A 21,566-nucleotide genomic window follows, 5' to 3' on the forward strand; every position below is an offset into this window, starting at 1 on the left:
TGAATAACTTTACCAAAAATGGACACATTTATTAGAGAATTGGTGGAGCTATTAATGAGCTACTAGCGCATTATTTTCATATTTTTATGCAATTTTAGGATCCCTTCCCAGGGTGCAATAAGCTTGTGAAGTGAAAAGTGCAAAACATTGCAACGGTTTTTTGGGGCACTGTATGCCACCGGGCACAAACAAGTGACTAGTAACTAAGTAATATATAAACCGTTAAACTTCACGCACCCCCAGATATTGACTTCACAACCTTGGATGTGCTCCCTTAGTCTCCACAGGTTGGGTTGGGTGCAATGACCACATGCGTAAATACTAAAAATTATATTCCGTAACCTATGTACAACTCATTACAACTTAGCATGGGAACATCACGTGTTGCAAGTTGTACCAGTTGCTTGACAGATTTTGGAGGGCAACATAAGTTGTGGCTAAACCTCGGAGAAATCATGTGAGCGACTGGGAAGGAGTCTGGGTGTCTGCCCCCAAATTAATAAGCCAATAAGACTGAAGGTTAGATGCCAAGAGATCCCAGGTTGGATGGATGGATGGATGGATGGATTCATTTTAAGGTATGTAACCGTGCCTATCGGCATATGCCGTACTATAGTGACTCGGGTGAAAAAGGTTTGGAGAACATAAGGATGTGAAGAAAGGAATTTGTTTGACCTAGGAAGTATGAGACATCGAGTAATCAATGGTGTGAAGGAGAATAAAGTGAGATGAAGCAATAACACATAAAGGGGCATGCGACCCCTGCACTGAGATTGAACAACAGGTGAGGGAGAATGGAGGTGGAAAGAGGTTGGATAGTGTCATATCCATCCCTGGCCATCGACTTCCGACCCCTCCGATCCCTCCATTCCACTTCCACTCCTTCCTCACTAACCTCGGAGCTCCCGTATTCCGCAATCCCCTCAGTACCCCTCGATGGTCACCACCCCCTCCTTTCAATTTATTACCTATGCCTCCCTAAGTACGGAGCCCCAAAGGCTTCCGGACAGCTCTGACGTCTGCTAGCGCACTCCCACCTCCGCTGGGCAATACACTTGCTTGCCCTGCAAGCCCACCTTCGGGCCTATCCCTCCTTTCCGTTTCTGGGTTATCGCCTGCCTTTCCGCTAACCCCGTAACCCGACTCATTGGTAATATTCAATCGGCTAATGTCTAAACCCCATTAGCTCGGCTCCGCCATTTGCGGACCCGCCCTCGCTGTAACTATATATACTTAACTTGTACATAGGTTACACTCCAGTAATAAAATCGACTAGAGTTTACCCTCTTCAGTTCTGGTGGCCAGTTAGTAAGTTAGGGCACGGACGTGTTTACTAGGCACAGCGCTCCTGGCATAAGTTGCTGAGGCCGAAGCCCTCTGTCACGGAGACACTCCTTCGTCTCGACCCAGTCTCTGACAGATAGAGAAAAGGACACGCGACCCCCAGTGTTGGGGTTGCATGTTTTGCTGCTGTGTGCCTATGGTTAAGTCAATGTTTGAGTGCGCGGTTCTTGCAGGTGGGTGAGTTGGAGGGTGCTTTCACGGGTTTATGTCACGGTAGGCTGGTGAATGTTCCAGTGGCAGCAAAAGGCAATGGGTGTTGGTGGCATCTTGCTCATGCTTGTTGAATAAAGGCATGTGGCAGATAGGCCTTTGGTAGAAGGGGTAGTGGAGAGAAATGAAAGTGTTGGGGTGATGGCAGGACTTGAACCTGCATTCCTTGCAGTCAACTTTTTGTCAGCATATGGGGCTATCGTTGGTGCTACCACTATCGTGCCTCATCATGAAGAGGTAGTGGAGAGAAAGATGAATTGGAAGGGTGTTGGGGTGATGGCAGGACTTGAACCTGCACTCCTCCGGCCTGCCCATGGACTTATGGAGGCTACCATTGGCGCTACCACTATTGCACCTCACCATCCCAAAAGGTAGTGGAGAAGAGAAAAAGAAGGAAGGGTTGGGGTGACGGTGGGACTTGAACCCACAGTCCTCTGGCCAGTCCCATCTGGGCTTATGGAGGTCACCATTGGCGTTGCCACTATCGCACTTGTCATCCCAAAAAGGTAGTGGTGAGAAGAAAAAGGAAGGGTTGGCTTGACAGCGGGACATGCACCTGCACTCTTGCATCTCTCCAGCCAGTGCAGCTCTGGGCTTACAGGGTTGCGGTTGATTGGCATTACCACGGTGGCCACATCGCCCTCCCTTCAGATGTTAGAGGCCTAATTAGTTTTAAACAGGGGCACCGCATGAAGGTTTAGGCCTGTGCCGGGTGTTCTCTGTGGTAGCAGAACTCCCCCTCAACTGACATCCATCGTCGAGGCCCAAGATCCCAGGTTGGGCCAGGCGGTGTTGGTAAACCCTGGCACGTGATTCCTTTTTGCACCTATCCCGACATTTTGGAAAGATGCACCCCAAATGTACCTTCAATCCTCTTCTTTTTGCTTGATTTTTGGCATGATTGTAGATGTATCGTCTGTTTATATTTTGGCCTACCGGATTTTGGAAATTCTTCCTCAATCAAAAGTTATTCACCATACATAAAATCGCATTTTAACATATTGCTTTATAATTCAATGATAACTACATATGAACCCATCAAACTTCGATGGAATGCTAAAATAGCATTGGACTGACTCTTTTCTCAGTTATTACCTTGGTACAACTATATATTATATGGAGCTTGGGCCTACTACATCCATTGTGGCTTCCGAGTCACAGAATGTACCTTTCCTCTTTTCCGATTGGGCTCAAACTTTGCGAGATTGCTCTATAGGTACGAATGCAGGTTTCGGCCTAGTGGATTTCCGAAATTCTTCCTGGTGCATGAGAAAAGCTCAAGAAGATCCCGCACATTTTGTGATATTCCATAATCATCCATAAAACCGCTTCAAAATGGGCTCACATCCTGTGCGGTATCTCAATATCATTATTAAGTAATAATTATGGCTGTATTGTCAAGAGGAATTGTTTTTGCATGAGGATGACGGCCATTTTTTTTGTATCACGTGGTTACAATATTACCTTCATTTGCTGACCCCCACTACCTTGCTTCGGTCCATTCTCTAGTTAGGTTCTTACCACCTGTTCCCATCCTTACGATTTGAATTTCACTGCATCGAATCCTATCACAGGACTCTGCTTACGCTGCACCCGACCTGTCCCTCCCCGCTTCATGGTAACTAACAATGTAAATGTATTGTCGCGACGGCCGGCCTGCACCTTCACCGTGGACTGTCACTCCCTACAGGATTGTTCGGCCCCGCGTTCAGGCACTGCACAACTGGGTACTAACTAAATTGAACGATGAAATCCTGGCGACACGGTTTAGACCTATAAATAGTTCTCTGCTTTCGAATTTCGGCTATGACTGACTGGTTCCTCTGTCCAAAAATCCGTCTCTAGTTGTTGTCAAGTACCTAAAGAAGGCAGCTGTAAAGAAGGGTTCTGGCCCTACGCACCAAAACACTGCGCCGCCTGTTCTGGGCTATATTTCAGGAAGTTAACCTTGTTGGATCGCCAGCGTGCTAATTGAATGCGATAAATTAATGCCCCAATCTGGAGAGTGGAATGGGACTATGACGTGATTCATGTGGCACGGTGGCTTGCCTAGTATACAGCCAAGTTGCTCAACTTGAACCCGAGTGATTACCCTCATTCGGTGGGGCGACCTGATATACTGTCCTGATGGAGATTCAAGCTGCAGACTTTGAGCACTTGTATTATCCCCCCAACCTCCGCGTCCCCTTGGCTCGTAGTTCAAGAATGTCTAGACACTGCTCACTCATCGGAGCTAGGAGATGGATGCCGCATTCGAGGGCTTGAGGCTGACGGGGGGAATGACGTTTCGAGATCGCATATTAAGCAAGTAATTCGAGTCCGCGCCGTCCTCTACAAATGATTCTTTGCACATCCCGCGCTCTTTGGCTCGCTCTGTTTCCTGAAGCTATAATGTCGATTATGAACACACCAACACCTCTGGCCTCGCCACATCAGTTGTCGGTGCTCGCACTGCCAAACTCGCTCGGCAACGCAAACGGCTAATACAGAAGGACCAAAGATTTGGCCACTTGGAAAGCTTTCGGCATCCTCGTCCCTGCCTACCTGCTATGTGTATTCGTGGAGGCCTCATGGCGGTGGTGTATTATCACTAAGTCTAGAGGGCCAAGTCCCATGAGAGGTGTCTTTAGTGTGCCTGCTGATAATCCCCTGGGGAGCGCAGAAAGAAGCGACGCTGGTGCGTATCCTGCCGTTCCTACTCTATTCCCTGCATTAAACTGGCTACTGTCTTACCAGACGGTGCAAGCGGAAGCCATCACTCCGTATCGAAAAACCACTCCCCTTTCATTCATCCAATGGATGGCATCGAAGGCCCTCCCTGTCTCGGTGTCATTCCAATACGTCATCTTCCTCCATATCGCACATGCAGCCAGTTTATTCTACGTGAGGAGCCTAGACATTGTGGTGCCTGTGGCTTCTTGAGGTGAGTGAGTAGGCCCAGGAAGCGAAACAGTTTCTGCTTCAGTCCGGAGCATCATTCCCCAAATATCGAGCGTTTCCAGTACTATCCCTCCACCCAGCGGAAACGGCGAAAATCTCCTTTACACTGAAAAAAACTGGTTGGTTCTCATCACCTCATTGCTTGGGTTTTGGCAGGGACTGAGATGTTCAACGGAGCATAATGGCTGAGAGGGGAGCTACACCTGAGAGCCTTCGAGCATGTGTTTGGGATGGGTGCATATAGCCTAAGTCATTATCAACCGCATAAGTGCCAGCGAGATGTTTGGGCAACTATTTCCCTTGCGTCTCTCCGTGAGCCAACTTCAGATGCGAAAGATGAAGTGAGTCTGCTAGCCGACTCATCCGCTGATTTTCGGAGTAGGTGATCGGATTTAATTCTATTTCCGCTACATGTGACAAGACAACTTATGTATTATGTAAACGTGACTGTGACTTTACAAATCCAACTGAGTCATATTTTGAAATTGCATATTCGCCGGTGCCTTACCTGTTACGTCTAGTTGACACTTAATTTGAGAGTGACTGGGCAGCCTGTTGCCAAACGCCTCCTTCAATGCACACCGCCCTGATCGCTAGCCACATCGACACCATGCCCAGTGATCCTGAATTCGGGCTTCTGGTTCAAGAAGCCTCCTGATGACCGGTCGCGGGGTCTCAACTCCCTGTTGGAATACAAGTCATGACGCCGGCCCCGGCCGGCAACATGCACCCGTGCACTTTGCGGCACCGCCTCTTTGACGCGACTGCGCGTCCCCCTGCAGCATAGCCTCGGTGTACTATTAAGACACAGTAGTCATCAGTCATAATAATAACTTAACCCTTTCGGTCTTGACCTTTCGTCTCTCGTTCTTGTTCGAGTGTAGCTGCTGAGGCGCTACAATCATATCGGGCTAGTCATAACAACATACCCCCTGCCTCCAACAACTACGGCAGCCCCGCACGACTGCATTGTTGCACGCTTACCGCCCTTCTACTTCCTGGTGGCTCCTTAGGGGATAATACCATGGAGCAACGAGCATCTTTTGGAGATAAGTTACGTAGGCTTTTCCGGAGAAGTCCTAGCCCCAGTCCCGCCCGCAACCAACCAAGCATATCCCATGTCCAGACATCCACGAACGACTCGCGGTCATCGCTGTCCACTCCCACCGAAATGAACACCAATCTCCCACGATTGATGGGCAATGCACTTGCCACTGGTAACGATAACCCGAGCGTCCACATGCAACAAGCACTTGGATCGTCAGCCCCAGCAACTGAGTCAGTGCCAGCGGAGTCAGTGCCTCGTAGATCCGATGGCAATCTGAGGAAAACGATCATCGGCACCACCAAACTACTTCTCGAAAATGCAGCCGCTGGTCTCAGGTTTGTCCCCATCGCTAATCTTGATCAGATCCCAAATACACTTCTGAGATGGATTAAAATCTATGAGGTTTGTGAACCGTCTTGATGATCTTGAGCGTAATTTCCTCACGCACGTTGCATGTAGGATGTCAAAGGCAATACCGATGATCTCAAGCAGTTATGCGTCGTGATTGAGCAAGCGCAAGACTCGGTGCTCCAGCCCCTCTATAAGTGGACTGGAGAAGTCCCTCCCGAGCTTGACAGCCTAGTGCAAGAAATTTGCGTGTACGTGTAGGCTCGTTTTCCTATTGTTCGCATTCACCCATTTCCTTTGCAGGGCCTTGGAGAAACAGGTGGAGGACATTAAAGCGGTCCAGACAAAGAATATCGTCAAGAGGACCATTCTAGCGTGCGAGATAGTACGGCAAATAGCCAGTATGAAAAGGTGCCTGGATGATGCTATCCATCGACTCCAGGTTTGCATGCTTCAAGATTGCTTGAATAATCTAAACCTGACTGACCACGTCCGCCGTAGCTTAGGATATCGACTTTAACCCTGCTTCGCACCGAGTGTTTATCGGTTCATTGTATGTATCTATCTACATGCATTAAGACTGCCTAATCACTGATACTTCTAGCTGAACTATCAAGGCTCGGGCGAGCCCCAGCCGAGCACACTTGTGTGACGAGCAAATCAGAGTGCCTTCCAGGCACACGCGTCAAGATACAAGAGTTCCTAATGAAGCGCCTAGGGGATGCCGAGAACCGGTTTGTTTGGCTACGGGGATCTCCTGGGACGGGAAAAACTGCGATCTCTATGAGTATCGCGTCGACTTTTGAGAAAGAGGGCATTCTAGCGGCGTCATACTTTTGGGATAAGAACCGGTCAGGATTGGGCTTGGATTCTATCGAATTGTTCCCTACCACTCTTGCCTGCCAACTTGCGTCCTTCAATGAGGCCTTTAAATTTTCACTCATCAAACACCTTCGAAAACCGGCTTTGGACTCTGTTCAGCATTTCCCTCTGCAAAAACAAATCAATACTCTGATAATTGAGCCTATGCGTGGCTTGAAGGACATATGGTCTTCGGGAAGGGACCGCATCGTTATTGTCCTGGATGGGCTTGATGAGTGCGGGGATCAGGAAACACTCGGGTCCCTGATGGAACTAGTGCTTGCCTTTCAGGAGCTGCCACCGATATTTTCTGTCCTAGTTAGTTCTCGTCCTGAGCCAGAAGTCATTTCGGCTTGGAATGAAGCTCGGGCCAAGGGTCATGTCATACTGTGCACAGATTTGGACAAGGTCGTCATGGAAGAAACTTTCCAGACGGTCCGCCGTATGGTGGAAGAGGGCCTTCAGCACCTCTTTGACAAGTATTCGTGGAAACCAGACAAGAAGGAACTCGATGCTTTCGCTCGGGCTTGTCGGGGGTTACCTGTAATGGCCTCTATCTGGGTTCGCGATGTCATCCTGCAGACGCAGCATGGCCGCACCTTACAGTCTGTGTTCCGGGAGTTGGTAACCCTCACTGATGCACCTGCCAACCTCAACTGGGAGTACTTGCGAATTCTTCGACAAGCCTACATGCTGGATTCATCTGATATTCACCCAGATGTAGCCAAGAAGTATCGCTTAGTGGTTGGCATGATTGTTGCAGCACACGAACCGATTACCATCTCTTTTATGTCACAGCTTTTCAAGATCGGCGACGACGAGATCCGTGCGACATTGGAACCAATCAGCTCCATCGTCAACCTCCCCTTAGGGAACAAAGAGGCTGTCACTTTCTATCATGCAACAGCAAGGGAATTCATCACAGGGGAACCAATTGGCGATGTGAAGGACAAGATATTCTTCATTGATGATGTGAAAGGGTATTTCATTGGATTGCCACTCCTTCGACTCTTCAACAATTATTGTGAGCAGGATGCATTCGGAATACCTACCACTCCCCATTTAGGAGATGAAAGAATATGGAAGGAATTTATGGCGAAAAAGGACGATTATCACAGGCGCTTCTCCTATGTTATTAAATACTTGCTCAAGCACTTGGACCCTTCGCAACTTTTTTCACAAGAATCCATTGAATTGCAGAACGAGTTTAATTCCTTCATCACGCAAAAATACATCTTGACTTTCATGCACTTGCAATGGTGTGCTGCATTTCCTGCCGAATTACTCCAATGCAATGTGAGTATAAATGATTCCTCTGGTACTTTTTTCTGATCTCTTTTTTGATAGAATCACCATTCAATCCAACTTCTGAGAGGCTTGCATGAGGCAGCTGAGACTGCTGCGGATGCACCATGGGAACTCTATCGATCGAAGCTTCCTTTCGCCCCACCCTCGTCATCCCTTTACAAACAATATGGCCACCTCGCTGATCCTGTCCGGATTTTCTCTGCCTTCGGCGAGTTCTCTGGTGGCACCATTCCATTAAGCAGGGATCTGCTCATCGCCCAAGAAGTCATGCAGGCAAAGTTGAGTGAACTACCAGAGGTGGTCAATCAATGGGGAGGTAAGGCAATCAATTATGAAGCTGAATTCCACGAACCCGATGTTCGCAATGGTATCGTGACATGCGCTGCACTCTCCCTCGATGGTCGCTATATTGCACTCGGATTTGGCAGCGGAATTATCGAGGTGGCCGATATCAACCACCAGCGCACAATCTGCCGATTGCAGCACAGTCCAGCCAATCTCCCGACCTGGATCGAATTTGTTCATGGTAGCTGCCGAGTCGTCACTGAGGATAATGATGGGAATGTAATGATCCTCAGTGATGGTATGACCCCTGTGAATCTTGGCACTCTTCCCACCGGTCCCTATCCAGCTGGAACCACAGTCTCAGATAACGGATTGTTTGTCGTGCGAGTCCCACGGAATCTCGACAACCCTTGGTACAACAACATGATGCTCGTATCTGTTTCGGAGGCTCCATCCATTCAGCCTCTCACCTCTCCTCCTTTCTCCTCTGAATCTCATCTCTCATCTCATTGTGATGATAACCATTTAACCACTCCTCACTGTCGGACACTCGGTTTCTCTCCAGCAGCACGTTATGTTGGCGCTTTTGATGGGACCCGGGCCGTTACCTGGTCAACGGAATCATGCCAGTGCATTGCGGGTTATCAAGTGACGAATTTCAATGATCGGATCCTTAATCCTAATGTCCCTCTGATACGCTCATATCTTATCCCTGATCCTATATTCACCCGAGCCACTCTTCCCTTGGCAGAAGGCGACACAGGCGCTTGCGCGCATCATTCCGACGCGGATGGGGAGCATGACACTGATGAGTCCTGGATCAAGCGCACATTTTACGACCTCTCACCAAGCAACTTATTGGGAAGGGTTGGGCTTCACGATTTGCCTGCCGCAATGAGAACCTCACCAATCAATCTACCATTGTTGCAATCATCCGTGTGCCTGCATGGCAGAAATAACTTCGTGCTCCCATGGGACTATCGACCGATCGATTCCCAGCACGCCTGGTACGGTCACCGAGTGCCATATGATCCCCTGAAGCTTTACCGCCCTCAGTCCAGCAGGGATGGAACTCGATTCCTGGTACAGGGAGAGTCAAGGGCCCCAATTGTCGTGGACATTAGTCAAGTTGTCTAGCATTCGCCAGTGCGCTCTTTATCGTTTACTCGGTCGGCACTCTCTTGGCCATAAGCTTGATGACTTTTTACGCCGCAACACTGTTTAGGATTGTAGAGGGTCTCTGGTGTACAGGAAGCGGTAGCGCCAAAACTGCGGGTGAGGGGAGAATGAGTAAGCCGCAACACCCTTTCGAATAAAGGGTGAATGAAGTATTGCGGGCTTGTGATTCAGCTTATGGGATGCACGCACATCCGAGCCGCAGGCTGAAGGAGATGCTTAACAGTACTTCATGGATTTACATCGGTGGCATCACGCAGCCTTGCGATTGCACATCTCTTCCTCGTTTCGAATTTGCTTCTTGATATGACCTATTGCAATGCGGGTACGCGTGATCATAAGATGCGGGTGGATAGCATAGTACAACTAGCTAAGGGACACGGGATGGAGGCGGGATGAAGAATGGGAGTGTTAGCAACGAAACATGAATATGCCCTTCATCTTTACAAATCTGTCGAGCCATGGTACGAAATGGCTAGCCAACTTTTCAGGTGCTTCCGACCGAAGTTGAGCGTAGTTGTTTAAGCCGTATAGGTATGCGGTGAGTGGTGAATCGCAAATTTCAACTGAACTTTCATCTGCACATCGGCGATGTTTCCCTCCGAATGATAAGGCAAGAGCCGACTCGCCAAATTGGATACGCTGGATATGTCACCAATTAATTCCGATAAACGTGCTACCATGTTATACTCGAGTCATAGCCAACGAGCGTCCTGATAGCTAAAAGCTCGTTCGGAAGGATCAGTCGTCCCGCGCGGAAGATATTGGAAGGGGGTGCCACTGCCCATGCATGGCGAAAAAAAAAAGCGAAACTGGATTTCATGGGATGCAGAGCATGGGAAGATGATTCTTCGAACAGTTTCGGAGAGCATTCAGTCCGGATTCAGTTTGATGCTCGGATCAATAGTGTACGATGATATGGGTGAAGGGAATGAAGGGAATTGAGGGGTGAACGATAGGTTCATAAATGATGAATGCAAACTCGCCCACAGCTTCAGTACAATGAACAATTGGAAGGATCGTAAGATATCTCCAGTGACGGCGGCCGAACAGCTTGGTGCCAAGAGCTTCCACTAGATAGTCTATTGTTCTGACCTGAGCTGCTTTCGCAGTGAGTATCCTGACAGCTGGATCGTTGTCCAGGAGGGTTAGTCGTTCCGAGGGGGGAGACGTCCAGAGGCGAAAATAACTCGATTCAAAGGTAACTGGATCTCCAGATGAGTTGCGCACAAGGGGAGTTGCACTGCGGTGCAACCATTATCGATAAGGAGGAGAAGAAGCCACTGATCGATCAGCACACAGGTGCGGAGTGAATGAAACCGTAGAATGGCCGAGTCTGTCATTCCCAATCTTTAAGCATGTAAGCATGCGTGGTGTGCGGTCGGAAAACCAAGGGGATGTGGTGGGCGTAGGTGTAGGTTATTTGTGGCTTGTTAGTCAATTCGTGATTACATAATTAGTTGTGATTGCATTTGCGCCGCCGTTGCTCCGACGATTATCGCTCCACTTACTTACCACCTCGTGTACATGTATCGAAATTTCTCCTTACACCCCCAGGGAATATTCACTAGAGTGCTTGCGCTTCGCGCTTCGCTTGACTCTGCACAGCCCTTGTTTCCTTTCGCCTGTCCCAGCATGAATTTTTTTTTTCAGTTCGTTTCGCGAATATAAGTAGGCTATAAAAATATGTGTTTAATTGGAATGCAGACATCCGACAAACACAATCCAATTTTTCCAATCGTTCGGAGTCTGGAATTATTTAAAGGCAAAGCAAAAAAGGTGGTATGGCGACAAATCACAGTGGAACCAGCATACACCTTCACGGACCACCGTGCCCAAGGACAGACGATGGAATACCTGTGGTCAGACATAGGAACATCATCAAGGGGCACTTTTAATGCATGCGTGACATTGTCATGTGCAAGAGGAAGAAAAAGCACATGGTTAAACCGAGACTTTAAGGACAAGAGCCGAGTGGGAGCGGAAATGGTGGAAGGAAGGGACAGGCGAGATCACGTAAAAGAAAGCATGTAAAGAAAAGGAAGATGATGACAAATTTTCAGCGTCGCCAATTGCGTAATATCGGGAGTGGTTAGTGACTCTGTGTGCAGAGTAATGCCCATACCTACGTCTCCCAACCTCCCTTGCTCGACCATTGATCACAACGCGTTAGTGCGCAACCACACTTCAGTAATTACCCATCCTCTTGATCATCCAGCCTAGCCCGTTCAGCACTTCTCGGTCCAAGCTAGGAGCATAACCTTTGATCAGAGCGCTTCGTACTATTCTTGCCGGCCCAGTTTATTTCGATTCAGTTCATGCGCCTCGGTCCTCCTCTTTTCTGCCCCTGACGTATCTTCCTGCAACATCTCTCTCATCTCCTCTCTCGCTTGCGATTGTGGCAAGGGGAGTTCGTTATGTCATTGTTTGAACAGCTTTGAGATCCAAGCATAATGTGAAGGCGCGTCGAACTCTTAATATTGTGAGCGATCAACCTATTCTCTTTGTTCCTTGTTTGATATTTTATACAGATTGGCTTCACACCATTGGAAACATTCGCAACCTCCCTGACTCGGACTCCATGTTCAGTGAGCCCCCCAGAGATGACGTGAGCCGGCACCTGCACATTCTCCCTGGCACAACATTGGTTGAGACGATCGAAGCCCAAATAGATCGGCGACCATACGCAGCTACCTGTTCTTCGGCCCGTGCAAGTCAGATTCTTATCGCCATTCCTAACCCTTTATGATTCAACAGACTTTGCTGCCCTTCTCGCTATCATCACGGTTTGCCCTACTTGCCCTTGGTTTCAAGCGCGCTCTACGGTAACCAGCACTGCAATTCTCACGTATTGTGACCCAGAACCTGGACCAAGCAGTGCTTCCACCACGAATCGTCGCCGCCTCGGGCAGTATACAGCCCTGCATCCGGGAATTACTGTATGCTACTGTGCATACTCTTCCAACTGATCGTCTTTCCCACCAAAAATTCACTTTACATGAGGAATAGTAATCAAGGATGGAATGGACTCGCTTCGCGACCGTGCAATGCCTGGTTCTTGGCTGAAACAATTCAGTCCTGTCGATCTTCTCGTTAACACTTGTGCGGTTCTAAGTACAACGAATCGAATGAACTAGCGCTCTAATTGGTAAGAACGTGATAAACTAACGCCACGGCCAGAAGGGGACGTCGGAAGACATATATATTATTCATGCAGCGCGCAAGAGTACGTAACCCTGCTGGTTGCTCAGTTCGAACCCATTATTGATGGGAGCTTTCTGACGCTGGATGAGCAGATTCAAGCCATCTCCATTGTCGGCTTTAGACGCTAGCTGTACTGTCCCCAACCTCCGGGTTTCGTTCGTTCGCAAATGCCTAGACACTGAAAAGCCTGCTCGCTCATCAGAGCTAGGCTACTTCTGAGGGCCCAGTCGCTGACGAGGGGGGAAATGACATCTTGAGGCCTACTAAGCCGCATCAAGACTCCCACTCTGTCCTCAACAGGCGGGCTCAAAAGATCCTCTGCGGATGTCGTCACTTCGCTCTTTGGCTCTCCCCGAAGCTCTAAGTTCAGCTATGAACACACCTCTGCGCCTCCTCCAGGCTTGCCGCCCCAGCCGCCGGCGCTGCAGTACCAAACTCGTTCGGCAACACGAACGGTCTATTCCGAAAGCCTTCGGCACCATCCTATGCGCGTGACACTCGTGGCAGAGTATTCGACAACACTGCTACTCGGCCTGGAGGGCTACCTCCTGTGAGAGGTGGCCCTAGTTTATCCGCTGATGATCTGAATCGGTCCCCCGAGACGCGTGGAAGGGTGCGCCATTGGCGTATCATGTCATTGCGACTGTAACACATGCATTAAATCGTATCTCGGTGGCTACATTCTTGCTGGATGGGAAAAGCGGCCATCGTTCCTCCACATTGGGAAAATGCTACTCTTCCACCCGATTAATTGATGATGGCATGATCATTGAGAGCCTTCCTGTCAGGAGAGTACTCCGTGCGGAACCTTATTCTCTCGATGTCATTTTAATTTGCCGACTTCTCACATTCCTCCTTCGCGCCACACCTGCAGTTTTTGGCAATGCAGCCGGTCTCGGTCACCTCTGTTTAGCACGATTTCCATATAATGCTGTCAATGTCATTCCCGTAGCTAGCGACGACACAGCCACTCCATTCTTGGGGCCGGTGATTGGGCAACTTGTTTCAACGCTTTCCACTCATACCCGTATTTGCTCGCTCTTCGTTACTGTACTCAAGCTTCCAATATGGTTTACCGCTTGAAGATTCATAAGAACACCTCAACTCGACTCTTCAACGCTTCCAAGTTTGTATACGTTATTATTGAAAATTTTTTTATCTTAACATTCTGACTGCTCCAGCCGGATGGGCACTTATAGCGTGATTCATCCTGCGCAGAGGACCTCTGGTGCGCCTCACACAGCTACCACATTTGCGGTAGTATTGCAAGTTCTAGAAACCACCATCGCAGAGGATGTCACTTCTGTGCATTGGCAATTGGTGCACAGGTGTTGTGTTTGGCTTGTGTTTACGCACACTGTGCCCAACGGCAACATGCCTTCAGCGGTTCTACCCCCGACTCGTTGTTTACCCATTATATCCTCTGTTCAAGTGCAAGTCAACCAAGAGGTTGGAGTCAATGAACTACAATGGGTGGCTACTTTTTCTTCCTCACCTTCTGGGCCCTCCATTTGGAGCACCCCCGACTATGCGCTTGTCCAGGGATGAGGGGCCATCGATGACTTCCGCAGCGCAGCGTCCCCTGAGAAGAGATCGAGGGTGATGTTGGCCTCGGTTGGCCGGTGGGTTGGTCGCATAGGGGGTCTTTGAGTTATGGTTTGGAGATGAGCGCGCACCTAGCATTTCTTGATCACTGTCGCATTAAATAAGGCAAAGGCCAAAGAGATGTGTATTGAGAGATAATTCTCAAATGTACGCTAGCTATGGTGAAACATTTCTTGAGATGGCAATCAAAACGGGGGAGGCGTCATGGATGGTTCAAAATGAACGTTCATACCACGCAAGTCAGCTGAAGAACAGTAGGAACCGGAGAAGCAATACGGGAATCCAGAGCCCCATACAAGCCAACCGGGCGATGACGTACAGACAAGATCTATCTCCAAAACTTTCTAACCTGACTAGCAGTGAATCCGGGTTGCCCCTAACGCGCCTCTTACTGGGCCCGATGTGAGATCGCGCACGGGGACAACAGCGATGCATTTATCATCCTGGGGTAAGTTGATGATGTATGCAATCTCAGCGAGTGACTGGACGACAGTTCTAGACCAGAGAATAATAACAGCACTTTGTTGGACAGCTATAGAGACGATGAAATGGCGACGTGAGAGGGGTGCGACACCTATGGGAAGGGATTTGATCAAGAAAGAAGAGAGCTTCTAGACGGTATGGGCGTCCCTAAAGCCCAAAGTGGCAATGAATCCTGCTTTGTCATCTGGCCGATATGTCAAGGCTTGGATGAGGTATCGCCGCCCACAGAAGGTGGATGTGGACCATCGACCAAGAGTTTGAGGGTCAAAGCACCTGGATGCCGTTCAAGAGATTGGAGTGTTGAGAGAATAATAGTTCTTCAGGATTAGGAGAAGCATGAAGCAATGCGATGCATGGCTTGATAATCGCTTTACCTCGAAGAACGGCGTCAGAAATCTATGTAGCATGAGGTTCACGGCATGGCTCAGCCTCAGACATCCACTGTCGGGGAGAAAAGGTACTTAACTGCTGTTAGAAGTTGCAGCCCAACGCCACTGGTGGTCAAGGGAATCACCCGGGCCGGACATTCACGCTTTGGGAAGGGGAGGGGCGCTTTGAGGCGCGAACGCGCTTTGACTCTTTGTCTTCACGCTTTTGTTTTCCTTTTGTTGTCTACCACTCATGTTTCAGCTCAGTGGCGTAGAATCATTACAAGATGTATATAAGGACCGGACTTGCGCTAGCAGTTGATACCTCACTAATCGAGGTATCGTGCTGCGCAGTTGTTACAGGTTATCAGCCCAGTCCTACTCCACCGCTTTACGTAGTCGTTCGGCACTGTTGAACTTTGCTCAGAAAGGAGCTGTCTTGTTCTGAATCGCCGTTACCCCCCCTGTTCTGGATCAGACCCGAAGAACATACCATGCCTCTGAAAGACTCAACCATCGATAAGGCCGTCCTTGCTATTGCTAAGCTGAAGGGATGTGATGACTGGAATAGGTGGTCTATAAACCTCCGATTCGCGATGGGACACACCTGGGGCTACCTAGATGGAAGTCGGATTGAACCATCTGATAAAACAACGCCTGAACATGCAGAATGGGCTGAAGGAGAAAATAACACTCGCCGAAGACTATGGCTATCCCTCAGCGACTTGGTCCAAGACAATATTTTCCATCACTCCGAAAGTCCTGCAGCAACGCTATTTGATGCCTTGAAAAGTGCCTACCAGCAGACCGGTGCCTCCGCTGAATACTATGCCAGAACTAAGTATGGTGAGGCAAAGATCAGTGACTACGAATCCATCTTGGACTTCCTATCTGGTCTTATGAACCTTGCTCACGAAGTAAATAAACAAGTTCCCAGCAATCAAGGATGGATCGAAGATCAAATGGTTGCCATGCAGCTCATCCATTCTCTCCCATCTTGCATGAGCACCCTGCAGACCATGCTCATCCAGAATGCTCCAGCGGCAACCAAGGACATGAGCTGGGATCTTGATAAGTTGAGGAGAGAAGTGGAAACTGAGGAGCTACACGCCCGAGCCAATGGAATGGACCTTGGGACAAAGACTGGATTCTCGCCCACACCAAAGGCTCTTGCTGTGGAAGGCAACACAAAAGGAAGGAGGAATGATCCACCTGGTTAACGCGCAAGACATGCTGGGATTGTGGAAAGATGGGTCACCTTCACACGAAATGCACAGCGATGGAAGCTGAGAAGGAGGCCTACCAACAGAGGAAGGCTGCTGAAAAAGGAAATGTGAATGCTACCAAGGATTCCGAGGAAAGGGTCTTCTATGCAGAGTGTGTCATGAACGCCGCATTGACCACTGTCAGGGACAGCTCCGAAAGCGGCAAAGTCCCGGTGCGAGGGACCCGATGGGACAGATGTCAGCTGTGCGTAGTGGTGATCCCGTCATGGGGGAGCGTCCCTGACCACTTAGTCTGAAGTGGGAAGTTGAGAAGAAGGCTGCTTCTTCTGTTCCCACCCCAGGTGCCATTATATACATGCGGTCAGGGTCACGTGGGGGGAGCCATGTCATCTCCGCACACAGCCGGACCTCTCTGGGTGTCTCCGCTGGAGATCCCGAAGGTGTGCCGCTCTGTAGGCGGGAATGCGTGCGGCAGGTGCAGCGATTGGGGGAGTGGTGAAGGAGAGAACAAAGGAAGGTCAGTTGGGAGGTTCAAACGAGACCACCACCAAGCTGTTCCCTGGTTCTTTAGTTAGGATGGGGAAGTGTACTAGTAATATTTGTTGTAATTATAGTACCAATCCGAGTGTTTTGGCTAATTCTATTTTATGGGTTAGTCTAAAAGTTTCTGAGAATTGACTTACAGATAAACCGAGCCCTGTGGAGCTGTTCCTCTATTGTAATTTCTCAATTTGTCCGGGTGTAATTCTGTGTAGAGTTGTTTAAAATGGATTTTAACTTGAATTAAATCTTCTACTTAGTGAAGTTTCAAAGATTCTACTCAGTTAATGGGTTTAGATTGTGTCTGAAGTGTCCCTTGAGTTTGTTTTATTTTTGTCTTATTTTATTGCTTGTTTTAACAGTAGCAAAATAACTGTTTTGTGTTTACACTTTGAATTCTGGAGTGTTAACCAGCTCTCCTGTTGAAATATTTACTTAATATTTCTCTCCCTGATTGCTGCCTTTTACTACAGTGGCAATTTTAACTGTATATCACTTTTTCGCACTGGAGTGACAACCAGAAATGCTTGAGAAAAATAATACTCTATTTTCTTACTTCTCTGAGGGGGGTGAAAAGTTGCAGAAAGGGTCTCCCTTTTATACTCCTTGGGTTGCCTTCCTTTTTCACGCTCTACCTCGTATTTACAGGATTTATTTACAGTGTATTTTCCTCAAACTGAATAAAAAATGAAAATTTCATGCTATAGTTCTACTGCGCTCTGCTGCACTGAACTGTGGCTCTACTGCGGTCAGACTGCACCTAGAATCCTTATTGTCCTTCCTCGCCTAAGCTATTTTAATGGTTCAAGTAGAACTTGACTGCACTGGATTTGCTGCAGTTTCCTATTTCAAATTCCTCATATTTACCATTAAGTTCACTATGACTCGGTCATTCTGAATTCAAACCTTGCATGACTATGTGTACGGCTGCGCTGAGACCTTCAGCTGATTTATTCTATTTTTATCCAGTAACATTTAGTTGAAATGAGACTTGAAATGATAAATGAGTGAATTATTCAGGTTTAGAACCAAAAGAAAAAGTTGCTAGTAGTAAAGAATTGTTCAAACGAATGTGTTATAGCTCTCTGCTTTATTAGAATATTATTCCCTAAAATTCCTGCCATGGTCCGTCATAGTTTAGTGGTTTTCGTGGATTTCGTCCTTCTCCCCTGATTCCTCTTTGTATTATTGCATCCTAGTCCTTCGTATGTATTGTTCGTTGTTATAATAGGTCGTCCTCGAAGATATCATATTTTTATGTATTTTATTTGGGGCTCTGGACCTCTAGAAGCTGTCTTCCCATGTGTTTTCAGGTTTCTAACTTCCAGTCCTTGTATCTCATTCATTTCTGAATGGTTTTTCGCTTTCTCAGTATCATAAATTTTCATTTATTCCCACCTTTCCAATGGTACTAAAGTTGTATCCTATTTCTTGGTATCCGTCGAGTTAGCAAAAGTTCGTGTGCACATTCAGTAATCACATGCATCGTTCCCGTAGTCGTTCATATGTGGGCGCTGTTTCTGTTTAATTGTTCGGGATTTATGGTATATGTGGGTGTTTGTATCCTTCATATGGGCTTCTGTGATTTATTTCAGATTTTTCCCTCATGATCTAAGGTTGTTTTGTACTTTCCGTGCTTTGTTTTGACTGGGGTCTTCCTTATTTAGATGGAAATTGGTCTTCGCAATCTGCCGAAGTGCGGATCTTGGTTCCAACAGCCGGTTCCCTTCATATCGCCACCCTCACGTGTCTTTAAACATGATGTGGATTTCTATATTCCCGTCATTGGTATAACTTCACAACGGCTGGACCGTTTGAGCTGAAACTTTGCATAACTATAGTTTCCTATTTATCATAATTTCCGTGTAAATTTCGTAGTGTGTTTTAAATATGGATCCTACGTAAACGTCATCTTTTCCCTGAGCCCAGGCTTTTGATGTCGCTCTTCCTGTTATTGGATATCTCATTGATGCATGATCCTTTTATTATGAAAATTTGGGTGGATTAAGATTAGATTCCTTCCTTTCTAATGAGCCATCAAGCTCATCTCGGTCGTTACTTCTTGTTCTTCGTGCTTGCCTTTTAAACGTTGTCCTCGTTTTCTGAGAGTTTTAGTCATACCTCCGTCATTTATGGGTAGTTTTCCCTGTAATTACTTTCATTGGATCCGTTTGAAAGACATCTACATTTCCTATTATAAACACGACTTTGAATTTTGCATTAGTTCCTAAGGAATCCTTGTTCTGTGGTACTTCCATCCTCGGCTGCGTGTCAGGGTTCAGCACCCTGCCCTAGGGTGCCCCAGACTCCCCAACCAATCCCTTCCTTCCATTCCTTCATTGTTGCCTTTCTGTGTTGTGTATCCGCGTGCATGGGTCACAGCCACAGTTCTGGGTGAGCAACTCGCCCAGAACGTTCCCACGCTTACTGGGCACTGCCACCTGGATGTTCCCTCCGGGTCACACTACACAACTCTAGGAGCTGTATAGTTGTGGGCAGGTGACCCATTCCTTTATATAGCAACCATGGAGGGAGATGAGACCTTTACCCTTCTTCTCATCTCATGCCCCGCATAGGCAAGTGTATATATTCCCTTTCTTTTACTATTGTTAGACACTGGTCCAGGGTTGGCACCGAAGGTCACCGATGCGGGCCGCTATTGGCCGCAATGGCCGCGATGCCTCAAACAAGGCCCGAGGGTAGGGCATTTGGCCTCAGCAACTCTAAAGGGAGTGCTGTGCCCCCTAGCTGTCTCTTGGCCCTCATTTCAGACTCACTGGGGTTGCCTTGTTGGGGTCAGGACTTAGGGGTCATGGTCACATCAATATTAGAGCTAAGGTACAATAAAGTATCATACAGGATATATATAGGAGGAAGAAATGAATGGAAGCGGACCCGGGCCGGAGGCCGAAGGGTCCGGAAGCAAACAAGAATAAGGAGTGGGGTTGGCCGCATAGCGGCCAGCAATGACCGAGGGTCAAAACAAACAATAACAGATAAATAAAGGAAAGAGCATAGGGCCGCGATGGTATCGTAGCAGCGCTGGACTCAGAGTTGGGCCGGAGTCGGGCGCGGGGATGATAGCAGCCCTGTAGGGGCCAAGTGGGCGGGGTAGAGGAGTCGCGCTGGGCACGGTGCCGGAGGTGGACTCGGGGTAGGAAGGTTGGTGTGGCAGCAGGGGAGTCGGCCAGGGGCAGGGGAGCCTAGGGGCAAGCGGGGGAGTGAGCAGGGAGTCCTCATGGAGGATAGAGCTGGGGTCGGGGCTCGTGCTCATGCTCGCATAGCGGGAACGGGCTCGGGCGGCATCGGGACGGGTGGGGAACGGGCTGGAATGCACGGCCGTGACAACTATACATCTCATGCCCCACATAGTGTGAGGACAGGTCAGATGGGGGTTGAGGTCAGGGTGCCTCCAAGTCCGAGGCCAGGCCCTGACACTGCATGTGCAGATGTGGGAAAGTAGTTTCTGTGGAGGTTCTCTGGTTGTTTTTATAGTCAAATCTTGGTCGATTGTCCTAATTCTTTGTTTAATATTTGCTATAAATTCCCCTGAGAATTCCTTCTTGTTGATGCTAAGCTTGAAGTATTTTTGCTAATTTTCTTTCTTCCAATTTATCATGTGTAGTTGTAATAATTCGTAAAAGTTCATTAAAATTCAGGTCCTTCTATTTTCTCATATCGACTTGTTGTATGGGGTTTTGTGATTTATCTGGCATATTTCCATAATGGGTTTCCATAGTGTGACCGTTATTTCTTCTACAGCGTAGATTCCATCCCCAGGCTCCAACATGGGGTCTTGGTTGTCTCGCACTCGTGGTGCCTGGCAGGAGGATGGGCAGTGGGACATGATGACCTTTTGCCATACCCAGTCTACTTCCGGGTTGTGGTGCAGCAGCCACAAGTGCCCTATGATGAGGGACTGTCGTCTGAGGTTTGCAACTGCGAAACGGGCCCACTCTGTATGGCATCCGAACATCAGAAGGGCCTCTAGTTCCTCGGTTATTGCCCTGTTCTCGTTTGGGGTGCCATCGACGCTGCGGACAGGGATGGGTTGAGGGAGTGGAGTGGTCTTGAGGTTGTGCTTCTGGACGAACTCAGGGCTCACGAAGTTCCCGGTGGCTCCCGAGTCTAGGTGTAAGGGGTTGGTGTAGGTGCCAACCCTGGTTAGCCTAGTTCCTCAGGCTGCCAACAAAAGTAACTTGTATGAAGTTATTATTTGCAACAGTATGGGAGGAAAGGCTAAGTTGCTCTTTCCACTTTCCCACACTATTGTATGTACTTTGTATATACATGTTTATTACAAGACAATTATACAATTATGTAATGGGAAATAAGGGGTGGGGTTACCACCTCCTTACACTAGGAGTGCTGATACTGATACAGATGCGAGGGAGGTGAGGGTGGTCAGCTTCACAGCGAGGCTGAGGGGTGTTTAGAGAGAATGTAGATAGTGGGTGGGGAGACTGCCACTTCCGGGGCTGCTTCTGTGGTTTCCTTGTCTCTGTGGGCTGAGGGCACATCCCTCCTCCTTTTCTTTGCAATGACTCAGTGGAGTTTTGGTGCTGGTGGCGACTCATGTATGTCATGGTGTCTGCACAGGCTGCCTTCTGCAGGCGTCTG

The 21,566-nt window shown here is 48.3% G+C and overlaps 3 protein-coding genes across 3 annotated transcripts; all 3 read left to right on the top strand.

Moving 5' to 3' along the window:
* Positions 1–6,550: 6,550 nt before the first annotated feature.
* Positions 6,551–6,736, top strand: EI90DRAFT_2841489 (uncharacterized protein; the record flags this gene model as incomplete). The annotated part of the gene is made up of 1 exon (XM_039053691.1): positions 6,551–6,736. A coding segment is annotated over one exon (186 nt), but the record flags the coding sequence as incomplete, so codon positions are not given.
* An 809-nt stretch (positions 6,737–7,545) lies between these two features.
* Positions 7,546–9,761, top strand: EI90DRAFT_1764052 (uncharacterized protein). Its single transcript, XM_039052169.1, has 3 exons — positions 7,546–7,731; positions 7,784–8,047; positions 8,099–9,761. Exons 2-3 carry the CDS (start codon positions 7,844–7,846, stop codon positions 9,479–9,481), a joined length of 1,587 nt encoding a protein of 528 aa, XP_038922606.1. The 5' UTR covers positions 7,546–7,731; positions 7,784–7,843; the 3' UTR covers positions 9,482–9,761.
* Positions 9,762–14,054: 4,293 nt separating this feature from the next.
* EI90DRAFT_3034797 (uncharacterized protein) lies at positions 14,055–14,327 on the top strand (the record flags this gene model as incomplete). The annotated part of the gene is made up of 1 exon (XM_039058562.1): positions 14,055–14,327. A coding segment is annotated over one exon (273 nt), but the record flags the coding sequence as incomplete, so codon positions are not given.
* Positions 14,328–21,566: the final 7,239 nt, after the last annotated feature.

Source organism: Cantharellus anzutake (assembly GCF_015039405.1).
Source record: "Cantharellus anzutake strain C23 chromosome Unknown EI90scaffold_4, whole genome shotgun sequence".
NCBI lineage: Eukaryota > Fungi > Basidiomycota > Agaricomycetes > Cantharellales > Hydnaceae > Cantharellus > Cantharellus anzutake.